Genomic DNA, 14,626 nt, shown 5'->3' on the forward strand with positions numbered 1-14,626 from the left:
CATGTCGCTAAGATTCCCAAGTCCCAGCAGGCTGTTCCCAGGTCACTTACGCAGTGTGTGACGCAGTGAGGATTCTCTCAGCCCGGAGGGGTCACCTCGAGCAGTGTCCCTGCCCCGGGGCACCTCGTGGGCTGCAAAGCTCCGAGGGCTCCTGCCACCCTCCGTGGAGCAAGATGATTGAGTCACAGTGAGGGCCGGCGAGCCAGGGCCAGCAGGAGTAACAAAGACCCGACTGTACCAGCCCAACGGGCTCCCTTGTGTTTGCTTTTCACTTTTTATTAGTTTCTAGATTAGAAAAGAATGGAGCTATAAATACACGTGGCCCTCACCTGCTGCATCACAAGGGCTCACTGGAGGGATTCTCACATGTCACTGAAGCCACCCCTGGTCCCCAGCGGTGGTACCAGCCCCCCCCCCGCCCAGCACTTGCCACCCCCGGGGCTCCACACAGTCAGGAAGGGGTTAACCCGCCCCCCACCCTGGCAGGCAGCTTTGGCAAGTGGCTTTACCCCCTCCTTCACACATGGGGAAACTGAGGCAAGGAAGCCATGAGCGCTGCATTGAGCTGCGCAGCAAGCCGGAGAAGACTGGGGGGCCACAGTGCCCCCAGGGCCTCTCACCTCCGCAGCCCCTCCAAAACACCCCTGGCAGAAACCCCGGCTGCAGGAACGAACCCAGGGACGCAGCAGGCGCCGGCAAGGGAAGGATCCCACAAACGTGGCTCAGTGATGGTGCTGGAGGCTGGGGGGAACAGGGGGTACTGAGCCTCCCCACAGCGGGGTCAGCCACCCCACAGGGAGCACCGCGGCACCGGCTGTGCCCACGGCGGGATGGGCTGCGCGGTGCCGGGGGAGCTGTCGGCGCTTCTCCGAGTCCAGCATCCCTTGTGGGACAGGGAGAAATGACAACGCTCGGCTTCAGAATGGCCCCTTTCCACCCAGCAGCTGAACGGGGCTCCCTCGGCACAGACAAGGGGTTCCGTGTCCGCCGCGGCAGGGAGGGTGGCACCGGGGTCGGGGAGCAGACTGGGGGCAGAAATCCCGCTGAGGGGACAGCCCAGTGCTGTCGAGGGACAAGGTGACCCCGATCTTCACATCTACCCATTGCAATTCACTTTTAAAAGGTTTTGAAAGCACATATGAGACAGCAGAGCCTCGGGTGGGGGGACGATGAGTCCCCCTGTGAGCTGGGATGGGAACGGTGCCAGAGCTCAGCCCCAAGTCCCAGCCTGACCGCGTGTCCCCACAAGCAGCGGGTGGCTCCTCCAGCGCCACCACAAGCATTCCCGCTCCCACCCCGGCCAGTGCCCCCTCCCCGGGGACTGGGGCTGAACCACCGCATCTGACAGCCAGGGAACCACCGGCCCCGGCAGGCCCGGGTCTCCAGTGATGGAACTGTTCCTCGTGCCGCGGCTCCAGCTGCGGGATGTGCCACGGGCGGGATGCCGGGCTCTGCCTCTACTTGCACTGGGACAAGGCTTCCAGCGGCAGCTGTGTGCGGGACACGAGCAGCGGGTGCACGGGGAGGAAGGGGCTGAAGGACTCTCCCTCCCGGTAGCAGGAGAGGATCCTCTCCTCGGTGTGCGCGCCCTGGTGCACCAGCAGCTCCTTCTTGTGCCGGAAGACCTCTCCGCACTCGGTGCAGGGGTAGACCCGCTCCACCGTGTGCGTGAGGTGGTGGGTCCGGAGGTTGCCCTTGTACTTGAAGCTCTTGCCGCACTCCAGACAGGTGAAGGGCCGCTCGCCCGTGTGGATGCGCTTGTGCTTCATCAGCGTGGTCTTCAGGTTGAAGGTCTTGCCGCACTCGGGGCAGACGAAGGGGCGCTCGCCGGTGTGGATGCGCTGGTGGGTGATGAGGGTGCCCTTGCGGTTGAAGCTCTTGCCACACTCGGTGCAGGTGAAGGGCTTCTCGCCGGTGTGGATGCGCTGGTGCTTGATCAGCTCGCCGTTGTGGCTGAAGCTCTTACCGCAGTCGGCGCAGGCGAAGGGGCGCTCCCCGGTGTGGATGCGCTGGTGCCGCGTCAGGTCACCGTTGCGGCTGAAGCTCTTGCCGCACTCGGAGCAGCCGAAGGGCCGATCGCCGATGTGGATCTTCTGGTGGAGGATGAAAGTCTTCTTGGCGCAGAAGCCCTTACCGCACTCGGCGCAGACGAAGGGGCGTTCGCCACGGTGGATCTTCTGGTGGGTGATGAAGTTGGCCTTGCGGTTGAAGCTCTTGCCGCACTCGGTGCAGGTGAAGGGCTTCTCGCCGGTGTGGATGCGCTGGTGCAGGATGAAGGTTTGCTTGGAGCAGAAGCTCTTGCCGCAGACGGTGCACTCGAAGGGCTTCTCGCCGGTGTGGATGCGCTGGTGCCGCATCAGGTCGCCCTTCTGGCTGAAGCTCTTGCCGCAGACAGTGCAGGCGAAGGGGCGCTCGCCCGTGTGCACCCGCAGGTGGGTGATGAGGTTCCCCCGGTGCTGGAAGCTCTTCCCGCACTCGCTGCAGGTGAATGGCCGCTCGGCCGCGGAGCCACGGTGCCGCCGTGCCGGCTCAGCTCCAGGGGCTGCGGTGCCGCCCGCTCCGTGTGCAGAGGGGGGGTTCTGCCCGGTGCTGCCCGCCGGCACGGCCGGAGCTGTGCCCGTCTGCAGGCAGAGCCCTCGGGGTTCACTGATGGCCGGCAGACCCCCGGGCGCTGCCGGGCTGTACTGGAGCTCAACCACGGTGCCCTGGGGCTGCCGCACCGTCCACTGGCTGAGGTGGGGCTGGGGCCTGTGGGACCCCCCCAGAGCATCCCCCGGCCCCTGCGCCAGCTCAGCCGCCTCTGGTTTCAGCTCCTCTGGCTCCTCCTTGGGACACTGCGCACCATCCCCATCTGCCAAGGGAAGGGGAGCCCTGCGTCACCTGCCGCAGCTCCAGAGCCCTCAGGGACACCCCCAGAGCCCGTGCACCCCCTCATAGCTGCAATCACCCCCTCATAGCTGCGTGCACCCCCTCATAGCTGCATTCGCCCCCACATTGCTGCGATCACCCCCTCATAGCTGCGATCACCCCCTCATAGCTGCGTGCACCCCCTCATAGCTGCGATCACCCCCTCATAGCTGCATTCGCCCCCACATTGCTGCGATCACCCCCTCATAGCTGCGTGCACCCCCTCATAGCTGCAATCGCCCCCTCATAGCTGCGTGCGCCCCCTCATAGCTGCGTGCACCCCCACATTGCTGCAATCACCCCCTCATAGCTGCGATCACCCCCTCATAGCTGCGCTCGCCCCCGCAGCCCCGCTCCCCTCTCGGGACGCTGTCAGCACAGTTCCCAGGCACTGGGCCCATGGACACGGTGCAGACCCCCAACCCATTCCGCCGCAGGACCAGCGCCACGGCTGGGTTAACGTGTTCCAGCGTGTTGGGTGATGGAGGAGCTGGGTGAAGCCACCCTGTCCACAGCACCCAGCTGGGTCCCACCTCTCCCTCCCACCCAGCGCCAGGTCCCTGCACACCCAAAGGTGCCCCGTGCAATCCCTCCTCCCAGGTCAGAACTGCAGAGACTCCCTCAGTCCAGCCCAACAGTCCCTTTGCTGCCACTGGAGGCATCTCCACAGCCCCTGGGCCGGGTGGCACCAGCACAGGGGGAGCGGGAGCTGTGGTGCTGGGATTCCCTGGGGAGGAGGAGGACGACGGACATGGAGACCTGGGGGATTTGCTGCCGGGAGGTCTGTTTTGGAGCTGGTGGCAAGGGACCGCAGGGGATGGCATCGCCACCGGGGACCCCCGGAGGTGCTCAGAGCCTTCGTGCAAACGGTGCAATGATTTCTGGCTGCTGGGGCCGCCTCACAAGCAGCTGACCCACCTGTGCCAACGTGGTGACCTTGGGGACACCCAATGGACGATTCCTCCTCCGGCTCCACCTTCACGATGAGCTCGGGTTTGGTGTCACCTGTGGGCACAGAGCATGGGGCTGGGGGCAGGCAGGGCCGGGGGGTCCCACAGAGTGTCACCATCCCCGGGTGGCAGAAGACAGCGTCATAGAATCACAGAATCATTTTGGTTGGAAAAGCCTCTCAAGATGATGGAGTCCAAATGTTACCCACCCCATCCCTGCCCCATGTCCTGAGAACCTCCTGTCCGTCTGTCCAGCCCTCCAGGGATGGTGACTCCAGCACTGCCCTGGGCAGCCTGTTCCAATGCCCCACAGCCCTTTGGGGAAGAAATTGTTCCCACATCCAACCTCAACCTCCCCTGGGCAACTTGAGGCCGTTTCTTTGTGTCCCTGTCTCCCCTCAGCTCCTGTTCTCCAGCTGAACCCCCGGGTCCCTCAGCCCCCCAGCAGTGTGGGTGCCCAGGGACGGGGGTGCCCACGCAGGGGTCAGGGGGGCGCTCTGCCACATCCCCCCCCGGCCAGTGCCCTCTGCCGGGGCAGCATCCCACCCCACACCAGCACCCCCACATCCAGCTCCCCGACTGCGCCACCGCTCCCCTCTCGGTCCCCAGCCGCACTCATGGGGTGCTGGGGCACGTCCCCCTGCCAGGAGCCAGGGCTGGCACCGCCGCACGCCCCGTCTTCGGGCTCACATTTAACCCCGACCTCAGCCTTGGTGCCTGCGAGAGGGAAGGGACAGCCCGTGTGTCCGGCCGGATGGACCGGGCTCGGGGACGTCCCCAGCTCTGCCCATGCTGACACCGGCACCAGCGCCAGCTCCACTCGCTGCTCCTGACCCCGGGTCCAGGAGCTCCTGCAGCCCCTGGGCAGGGTCCCCAGTCCCCAAGGGAACACGGGGGTGTCCCCACCCCAGAGCTGGGGACTCTGAAACACCCACAGTTATTAAACACATTATGTGAGGAAAGGAATGGCTTCTTTTCCTCCAGACGGGAATTCCCGGTCACCAAACAGCGCTGGGCGCTCCCTGTCCCCACACAGCTCCCCAGTGCCACAAGTGTCCCATGTCCCCACAGAGACGCCCCCCGCAGGAGTCGGTACAGGACGTCACCCCGAACAGTCCGTATGGGACAGGGGATGCGATTCCCAGGGGCTGCGGGTCCCACCGAGCTCCCAGTCCCCCCAGCGCCCGCGCTGCTCACCAGTGCTCAGGTCGCTGGGGACACCGGGGACAGTGGTATCCAGGCCCTGGGGACACCCGATGTAGGACTCATCCTCCGGCTCTGTTTTCACCACGATCTCGCACTTCACACCAGCACAGCCCTTTCCTGAGGAAGAAGAGGAAGGAGAAGCTGCTTTGGGGCTCCCGGGCAACCCCATGTCACATCAGTGGCTGCGCACGGTGCCACCACAGGCTCCATGCGCCGGGCACGGGGACACGAACCCTCCACCGCGGATACTGCAGGGGGGTTAAGGCGCAGACCCCCCAGCCGTGGGCAGCACCTGCGCGTCCCGCCCCTGTGCCCACCGAGGACCCGCACCCGGCCGAAGCCGCTGGTGTGGCAGTGGCACAGCAGCCCCCACACCAGCACCCCGCTCAGCTCCACAGGACACAGTGGCTCAGCTCCAGGGGTCCCAGGGTGGGGTTCTGTGACATTCCTGTGGTGCCAGTGCAGCCAGGTCCCCATGTGAGCTTCCGGCAGCCTCACCTGTGCCACCGGTGTCAGGCGTCCCCCCGAGCCTGGTGTCCTGGGGATCCCCCCCAAATGGCTTCTCCTCGCTCTCCATCCTTGGGGTTCCCGGGGGTCCCTCCAGAAGAACCTGTCTGAGGAACGGGAAAGTGTCCTCCAGCCGTCCCTGGTGCCAGCGGCTGCTCCGGGGTCACCCGCCGCCGGGCCCCTGCTCCGGCACGCTCGGACTGCGCCGATCCCCCCTTCCCCACACCCCGTCACCCCACAGCAGCCCCACGGAGCTGCTGCCGGCGGTGGGGCTGAGGGGAACAGCACAGGGGCAACACGGCACAGGGTGGCGAGGGACCGGTGCCAGGTCATGCTATTGTCACCCAAATCGCTGTCCACAGACGCTCTGTCCAGCCTGGCAGCCGCAGTGGCAGTGGTGGCAGTGGTGGCAGCGGTGGCAGCAGTGGTAGCAGTGGCAGGGGAGGGCGGGTATGAGCAAAGACAAACCTCTGAGAAACAGAGATTGAGAGTGAAAGTGGTGCGGAAAGGGGTGAGGGTGAGAAAGTTCCCTGCCTGTGGGATGAGGTTCCTGGGACTGGGACCCATGTCCCACACAATGGGGACTGACCCTGGGACAATTCGGGCATCAGCTCAGCAATGCTCTGCTCGCTCCCTGCAGAAAGTGCTGCTGGGGGCACCGTAGCATCCCCAGCACCAGGCACTTGTCTCAGCCCCCTGGCACACGCGGCCCACGGGACACGCAGCCCCCACGCCGCCGGCTGCCAGGCCAGAGGCACACGAGCATCGTGCCAAAGCCACCGGCAGCACCAGCGCTGCCAGCCACGCGCGGGGGCACGGCCAGCCCCGTCCCTCTCCGGCCCACGGAGAGGGAATTTCGGATGCACTTGGGCAGAAGCTGGCACAGATTCCACCTTATCCGCACCCCTGAAACCACAGACCTGTAACGCTCATCCCATTGAGGCCCCGGGGAAGACAAACCACAGCACCCTAAAGCCCATCTACACCTATAGCACAGCCCCCTGCCCGGGCCAGGACCCCGGGGTGCAGCGGTGTCACCGCTTGCCCTGGGTCACCGCTGGCCCTGGGTCACCGCCCGCACCCTTCCCAAACCACGGGCAGCAGGACCCGCGGTCTGAGGCTGCGGCAGAGCTGCCGGGGGCTTGGCAAAGGGCCGGTGCCACATGGCTGCTGCTGGAAGTGCCAGTTCACACCGGACTCAGCCCACACCAGAGCCAAACATCTCGTTAAACAAACTCCACTTCATGCAATACAGCCCTGGACTTCCCAGACACACAACAGCCGGTGTCACTCTGGTTTCTTTGGTGTATTTTCTAGGGCTCGGGGCAGACAGTGTGAGAACAAGATGAACATCCCTGGCTCTGGGTCCCGCACGTGTCCCCACCAGCACCCTGCAGAAAACCACCCGGTTTATGATGAGCTGCGGGTCAGGCCCCGTGTTCGCACGGGGGGGCTGGGGGTGCTCAGTGGGTGCCAGAACACGGGGTGCGCACACACCCCTCACCCCCACTTCCCACGGAACACGGGGCTGGGATCGGCAGCCCCGTCCCTTGCGCTGTCCCCAGCAGTGCCAGAAGATCCCCCTTCCCTGGGGTGCCATTCCCCCGGCGAGGGGGGCTGCACCCCCCGAGCCCACACCTGCCCGGCGCCCCGGCCAAGCGTCCCCCTCCCCAGCCCGGCCAGCAGCGGCAGTCCCAGAACCAGCGCGGCTGCTGGGGCTGCTGGAGCCGGGGCTCTTCTGGGGAGCCGGAGGGGTGCGGGGGTGCTCGGCCCGGCAGCACCAGCCCCAGCAGCGTCCCGGTCCCGCACCCACCGGGGGACGGGGACGGGCAACCCCGCACGGTGTCCCCAACCGGCCCTGCACGGTGTCCCCAGCCCGCCCCGTACGGTGTTCCCGACCTGCCCCGCCCGGTGTCTCCAACCCGCCCTGCACGGTGTCCCCAGCCCGCCCCGCACGGTGTCCCCAGCCCGCCCCGCACGGTGTCCCCCAGCTCCCGGTATATCCCCCCGGGCTGTTCACGCTGTGCTCCCCCTCCTGGTGTCCTCGCTCCCGGTGCTCCCGCTTGTCCCGGTGCCCCCGTCTGTCCCGGTGCCCCCCGCCCGTCCCGATGTCCTCGTCCCGGTGCCCCCGCCTGTCCCGGTGTCCCCGTCCCGATGCCCCCGCTCACCGGCGGCGCTCAGAGGGGCGGCGGCCCGGGCATCGCCGCCGATGGCCGCCGAGCGCAGAGCGGAGCGGGGGGCGGCGCACGGGGCGAGGCAGACAAAGGGCTCAGCCCGCGGGCTGCCGGGAGCTGTAGTCCGGCCGGGCCCGTGTCCCGGGGTGCCCCGGTGTCCCCCGGGAGGTGCCGCCGTCCTCTGGGATGCTCCGATGTCCTTCAGAATGCCCCGGTGCCCGCCGGGATGCTCCCGTGTCCCCCACCCCGGGATGCTCTGGTGTCCTCCGGAATGCACCAGTATCCCGGGGACGTGGGAAGACGGGTGTGATGCAGCGGCTGGGGAAGGGGTGCAGGGTCCCGGGACGCCGGGTCTGGGTGCCAGCGAGGGCAGAGGGGCATTAGGGGGACATGCCAGCTGCTTGTCACGCACGCGACAGCGGGGCTGGGACAGCCTCGCCAGGGGACAGCTTCGGCCAGGGCGGCTGAGCCGGGGGGCAGCAGCGTGGGATGTGGCGTTGGGTGGAGCGGGGACCAGCCCAGAGCAGGCAAAGGGCCCCATACCTGACACCCCTCACCGCCCCCACTGCTCTGCCACCCTCTGCACCAGCCGGGGTGTCTGGTGCCCAGGCACAAGCAGGGGACAGTGACAGGATCAGCGCTGGGGAGGTGACACACTCCTGGCTGGAGGGCAGCAGGGACCAAGCAGGGGACACGGACCAGCTGGGAGGAGGCGGGACCCTGCCCCTCACAGAAGGGGAGACGGCCCCACGGCTGCAGGGAGGAGCAGGAGCAGCAGGGCCGGAGGCGGAGGTGACAATGGCAATGGCCGCTCACTCCTGCCGGGGATGGGGACGGGTCCCTGAGCTGGCGAGGAGGGGGAGGCGAGTGGCACACGGAGCTGAGGAGCCTTGAGTCACAACAGCCACAACCAGCGTCCAGCCCGGGGCCACCAGGACACGAGCACTGGGACACGAGCACCGGGACACGAGCGCCAGACGTGCACACGGGTGACGCACCGAGCCCACCGGAGCTGGGCAGCACCGGCCCCCAGAGGAAAACCCCACGGGAATGTGCCGGCTCCCGCGGCACCGACATCTTCCCTCCGCAGACGGGCCTGGCGATGCGCATGGAGCGAGAGCTGCTGCCCCGGCTGTGCTGAGCGCCCCGGCCCGGGACACCGGCAGGACCCCAGCCCCAGTACTGCCCCAGTGTGGCCACAGCCTTGGGGACCACGGCGTCCCTCCCCAGGGAACGGGGGACACTCACGACACCCCACGCTCGGTGTTCCATGTTCACAGTGCAGGGACCGTGGCCACACACCCACAGCACCCTCCCGGACCCCCAGCCTCCTCCCTTCATGGCCACGTGTCCCCAGTGCTTGGGCCACATGCTCCTGGCACAGCCGCCTTCCCAAAGCCAGCGGGTTCCCCCACCTGGCAGAGTCACCCACACGGTGACCGCACCCACCACAGCCCCCCCAGGTCTGCAGGGTCCTCCAGTGTCCTGGGTGGTGGGAAAGTCCCCTCACGCCGTGAGGCCACCAGCTCATCGTGCCCTGGTACCTCCTGCCACCCTGCCCAGGGGTCCCTGCTCCCAGCCCCATGGCACCATCCCCGCTCCCACCTGCCACGTCCTGCTTGGGGCAGACACAGCTCCCACGTGCACACAGGGCTGGGGACAGCTACACGGTGACAGACGTGTCCCCACAGCGACCTCCTGGGAGCTGCCCCGTCCCTCCAACCCCCATTGGGGCACAGTACCCCGGGCAGTGCCGCGGCAGCCACCAGCCCGGAGTGCTCTGTGGGGTGGGGGACGCACTCAGACCGGGGGTGCCACCGCCCGGGCACACGGCCACTCTGTGCACCCCAGGGTCCCAGCTCTCCGGCTCTGCACCCCCGGTTCCGGACACCCCGAGGCCCCAGGCTCACAGCCCCGCAGCACCGGGCGGTCTCACCGGAGCGCAGCCCAGGCTGGGGGAGGCGGGAAGCGGCTGAAGGGCAGGGATGGGGCCACCCACCGCCCCCGTTTCACCAAGCCAGTGCCCAGCAGCACCCGCTACACCCAGGGGGTGGGTTGGGTGAGCGTCCTGGATGCTGTTCATCCCCCGGAGCCCCCCGGCAGCCCCCGAGGGGAAGAACGAGGGCCAAAAGCTGGGCAGGGCTGAGAGGCTCCAACCCACGGCAGCTCCAGCCCTCGGGCCACCTCCCCCACGCAGGACGGGGCCTCCCCGCCCGGCTGTGACAGTCCAGACCCCACACTGCAGTGCTCAATTCTGGCTTTAAATACAGACAACAAGGAGCCCCTGCCGCAGGGCCAGGGCACCCGGGGGGACCGGGAAGGGTTTTCTGAGGTCTGAAGGGGTGCGGAGCGCAGGGCTCACAGGTCCTGGATGTGCCCTGCGTGAAACCCCGGGGAGGAGGCAGCAAAATGTCCTGTGGGGGCACCGGTTCCTCCTGCCCTGCTGCAGCCCCCAGGCCCCTCTGAATGGGGATAAACCCCGGCCAGAGCAGCCACAACTACTGCTGGCAGCCCCCCCCGGCCCCCCCCGCCCCGAGGGTCCCCGTGTCCCCCTCCCGGTGCGCCCGCAGGTGCAGCCGCAGTTTGCTGCGGGAGCCGAAGCTCAGGCGGCACTGCGCGCAGGTGAAGGCCCCGCAGCGCCGGTGCAGCTTCTTGTGCGTGATGAGGTTGGCCTTGTTGCAGAAGGTCTTGTCGCACTGCGCGCAGGCGAAGGGCCGCTCGCCCGTGTGCACGCGCTGGTGCACCAGCAGGTTGCCGCTGCGGCTGAAGCTGCGGCCGCAGTCGGGGCAGGTGTGGGCGCGCTCCTGCGCGTGGCTGCGCTGGTGGATGACCAGGCTCTCCCGCCAGCTGAAGCTGCGCCCGCAGCGCCCGCAGATGAAGGGCCGCTCCTCGCAGTGGGTGGCGCGGTGCCGGCTCAGGCTGGCCTCGTCCTCGAAGCGCTTCTGGCACTCGGGGCACTGGCGCGGCGCGCGGCCGGCGTGCTCCTTGCCGTGCGCCTGCAGGTCGCGCTTGTGGCGGAAGCTGTCACCGCAGAGCGCGCAGGCGTGCCGGCCCTCGCCGCCGTGGCTGGCCCGGTGCCGCAGCAGGTCCCCCCGCAGGCAGAAGGCCCTGCCGCACTCCGTGCACGTGTGCCGGCGCCGGCCCCGGTGCTTCTTGTGCGTCAGGAGGTTGCGGTGGTGCCGGAACGCCTTCCCGCAGGCGCCGCACTGGTGGGAGGGCGCCGGGCGCGCGTGCTCGCACTGGTGCGCGCTCAGCTTGGCCTCGTCCTCGAAGCTCTGCCCGCAGGTGCAGCAGATGAGCGGCCCCCGGCCCCCCGACACCTCCAGGGGCTGCTCCTCCCGCTCCCAGCCCGGTGGCTCGCGGGGGGCGCCCCTGGCCCCCATCCCCGTGTCACACCAGCGGGAGCAGAGCAGCGGGTACCCCAACTCCTCAGCCACCCCGGCTGGTGACGCAGGCAGGACGCAGCGTCCTTGGTTGTCGTACTCGGATGGGTCCTGGCTGGGGGTCCCGCCGCAGGCAGCTGTTGGGAAGAGGGGGCAACCATGGCAGGGCTGTCCCGGGTGGGGGCACCACCAGCACAGAGCTGTGACAATCCCCATGCCCACAGCACCGGCCCCTCGCCTCCCCTCACCCCTGTGACGCCCATGGGACAACCGGGCAGGGTGGGACATCCAAACCCCGGTGGGATGCCAGACAGGAGCGCATCGGGGGGTCTGGCTGTGACCAGCCCCCTCGTGCTGCGCTCGGGGCTTCTGTCTGTAACTCACTAAATCAGCCCCGATTCCCCAGCCCGGTGCCCCCGCGGTCACTCACAGGTGCTGGAGTTGTCCAGAGCTCCGCTGTCCACCCCCCTGCAGGGGACGCCCTCGCACGGCTCCTCCTCAGGATCCATTTTGCAGAGGAGCTTGCACTCGCGATCTGTGCAGGAGAGAGACACCTCAGTGTGCCCAGGGAGCGTCACTGGCACCAGGGGCCATGGGGACGTGATCAGGCGCTGTGGGGACAGCAGGGTCAGGGGGCTGACACCTCCCGCACCCTGGGGAGCTGCCGGTGACAACCCTGGCCATGGCAGCAGGGGCTGCAGACCCCCAGCTGAGCCTCCAGACCACCGGCTGAGCCTCTGGACTCCCGACTCAGCCTCCAGACCCCCGGCTCCAGCCCAGTCCCCCGGAGGCGCGTCCTTACCCAGGCTGGTGACCAGCTCGTAGTTGTCCAGCATCACCTCCTGGTAGAGCTCCCGCTGCCCCGCCGACAGCCGGACCCACTCCTCGGGGGAGAAGTAGATGGCCACGTCCTTGAAGGTCACCGCATCCTGAAAACAGAGCAGGGGCTGCGGGGACCTGGGGACCGGCAGGGGGCTGGCATGGTCATCCCCTCTCCCCGGGGACACCGGAGCTGCGGCACACCACCGTTCCCGAGATGTCCCCATCCTGCTCAGCCACCTGGCAACTGGCACAGGGCGGCCGGGACGGTCCCGGGGGAGCAGGGCCCCGGTTGTCCCTGTGCCCAGGCAGGGGCCATGCCCGCCCGGCCGCCCCCCCACACTGAGCACAATCAAGGCGCCTGGGGCCGCATCCAGCCCCGTTTGGCCACCGGCTCAGCACCCGCCGGGAACGCGGAAACGCTCTGCCCGACCCGCCGGGCTGGGCCACCGGGCACCGGAGGGGCGGGAGATGCGGCGGTTCCCGGGGCCACACGCAGCCCCCGCTCCTCCCGGCCGTACCGGGGGCTGCCGGGGCACACGGGCAGCCAGAGCCACGGCCGAGCCGCGGACCCGGAGGAGCAGCCCGGGAGGAACCGGGAGGGCAGCGGCGGAGCTGCCGCTGGAACCGGGCTGGGGCAGGGATCGGGATCGGGGCAGGGATCGGGAACCCCCGCCCGGCCCCGCCGCCCCCGGCTGGTCCCGGGGAGCCCGTTCGGCCTCACCTGCTGCATCTCTGCCCGGGGCCGGCGGCGGTTCCCGGGAGGCCCCGGCACGGAGCGGCGCGATGGCGCCGGCGGAGCCACGACCGGGGCGGGGCCGGAAAGGGCCGGCGGGGCCAGGACCGCAGCGGGCGGGCGGGTATGGAAACGGGCGGCACCGGGGACCAGGAACATCGGGTGCCGGCAGCACCGGGAAGCGGGAGCATCGGCCCTGGCAGAGCCGGGATCCGGGAGTACCGGCAGCATCGGCACCGGTGACGGGAGCCCCGGGGGAGCCCCTGCGGGGGCAGCACCGGGAGGCACGGGGAGCGCCAGCAGCCGGCACCGGCAGCCGCGCTCCGCGGGCATCGGCCGCAGGGAACCACCGGTGACCGGCTGGACCGGCGAGGGGGCAGCAGCCCTGGGAGGAGCGGGGCCGGTCCCGGGGACACTCGGTGAACGCCGGGTGAGCAGCAGCTCCTGGTGACCTGGGGGACAGAGAGGCCCGAGCCCGACCGGGGCCTCTCCAGCCGGAGCCCCCGCTCAGGCGGGGTCCGTGTCCCCGGGACCCGCTGTACCCTCCTGCCCCCAAAACGCTCTGACCCGCGTTTGGCCGCCCCCCGCCCGGGCTGTGGGCGCGGGTGGGAGACGGGCAGTGCCTGGTGCGGTGACAGTGTCCCCAGCTGTCCCGTGTGACAACGGGGACCTGCCCGCAGCCGCGGGCTCGCAGCGGGTCCCGTGCCGGGGACTGTGCCGCCGCTCCTGCCCGCGCTGGCGGCGGCTGCGGCCCCGGGGCCGCTCCCAGCGAGCCCCCGCGGTCCCCGGCTCCCGGAGCGCCCGGCCTCGCTGGGTTCGATGCCGGTGTCACCCCAGGGTCCGGCTTCACTGTCAGTCCCTGCCCCGAGATCCCTCGGGGAGAGGAACCGGGGGCGACTTCATGTCTGAGGGGAACACCCCAAATCTGGGGGAGACGCAGGTGGGAACTTGGCCGAGCAGAGGAGGTTTGGGCCCCGTGGTGGCTGCATCTGCCCCCAGGGAGGGACCCTCGCCAGCGCTCTTGGGGAACATCCTGCCCAGCCGCAGTGCTGGCAGCTGGGAGGGGTGCTGGGCAGGGGTGCCGGCAATGAGCATCCACCGGCACATACCGGGACACAATGATCATGCACCGGTACGTACCGGGACACAATGATCATCCACCGGCACGTACCGGGACACAATGATCATGCACCGGTACGTACCGGGACACAATGAGCATCCACCGGCACGTACCGGGACACAATGATCATGCACCGGTACGTACCGGGACACAATGAGCATCCACTGGTACGTACCGGGACACAATGATCATCCACCGGCACGTACCGGGACACAATGAGCATCCACTGGTACGTACCGGGACACAATGAGCATCCACCGGCACGTACCGGGACACAATGATCATGCACCGGCACGTACCGGGACACAATGAGCATCCACCGGTACATAAAAGGACACAATGAGCATCCACTGGCATGTACCGGGACACAATGAGCATCCACCAGCATACATCAGGAGGCAATGAGCATCCACGGGCATGTACTGGGAGGGAACAAGCGTGAAATGCATGCTCCTGACCCCAGGTTTCCCGCAGCACAGTCTCAGACATCTGTGCTTTAAAAACAATTTAATCAAAAGGTAAAACAGAAGATGGAAAGGTCCAGCAAAGCAAGCGTTGCAGTGGCGCCTCCAGGGGGAGGGACCCTGGACAAAAGAGATTTGGGCTTTTCAACCCCCCCAGTCTGCGCACCCGCCCTTCACATTCCTTTTGGTCAGTGCGAATTCTGGGTTTGGTGCTTGTTTCTTACCAGATTCTCCACCTTCCTAGCACCATTTCACAGTTCTCACCTCCTTGGTTTGCACCCCCTGCTGACGGCGTCCTCTGTGTCTCCTGGTCCTGCTGACGGTGTCCTCTGTGTCTCCTGGTCCTACTGACAGCGTCCT

General features: G+C 68.1%; 1 protein-coding gene across 4 annotated transcripts; it reads right to left on the minus strand.

Annotated features, from left to right (window-relative positions):
* Window positions 1-478: 478 nt before the first annotated feature.
* LOC136098369 (uncharacterized) lies at window positions 479-12,755 on the minus strand. Of its 4 annotated transcripts, XM_071805468.1 has the most exons (6): window positions 7,739-7,808; window positions 5,915-6,040; window positions 5,562-5,677; window positions 5,055-5,180; window positions 3,826-3,912; window positions 479-2,851 (listed from the first exon to the last, which is right to left on the minus strand). In XM_071805468.1, the coding sequence occupies exons 3-6, from the start codon at window positions 5,638-5,640 to the stop codon at window positions 1,458-1,460; spliced, it is 1,686 nt and encodes a 561-aa protein (XP_071661569.1). In that variant the 5' UTR covers window positions 5,641-5,677; window positions 5,915-6,040; window positions 7,739-7,808; the 3' UTR covers window positions 479-1,457. The 4 variants fall into 4 exon arrangements, with proteins under 4 accessions (XP_071661569.1, XP_065687779.1, XP_065687776.1 ...); XM_065831707.2 differs by lacking the exons at window positions 3,826-3,912; window positions 5,055-5,180; window positions 5,562-5,677; window positions 5,915-6,040; window positions 7,739-7,808 and adding exons at window positions 10,304-11,264; window positions 11,558-11,662; window positions 11,930-12,056; window positions 12,671-12,755 and having other exon boundaries at window positions 479-2,505; XM_065831704.2 differs by lacking the exon at window positions 5,915-6,040 and having other exon boundaries at window positions 7,739-7,812.
* Between the last annotated feature and the right edge of the window lie 1,871 nt (window positions 12,756-14,626).

This window comes from Patagioenas fasciata, chromosome 2 (genome assembly GCF_037038585.1).
Source record: "Patagioenas fasciata isolate bPatFas1 chromosome 2, bPatFas1.hap1, whole genome shotgun sequence".
Classification (NCBI taxonomy): Eukaryota; Metazoa; Chordata; class Aves; order Columbiformes; family Columbidae; genus Patagioenas; species Patagioenas fasciata.

Excerpts from the sequence above, each read along its gene's own strand:
- LOC136098369 (XM_065831707.2), bottom strand. Across the intron at positions 11,265-11,557 it reads TCTGGACAACTCCAGCACCT|CTGCCTGCGGCGGGACCCCC; the intron begins GTGAGTGACCGC and ends TCTTCCCAACAG. Across the intron at positions 2,506-10,303 it reads CGGCTGCACCTGCGGGCGCA|CGCGGCCGAGCGGCCATTCA; the intron begins CCGGGAGGGGGA and ends GCACCGTGGCTC.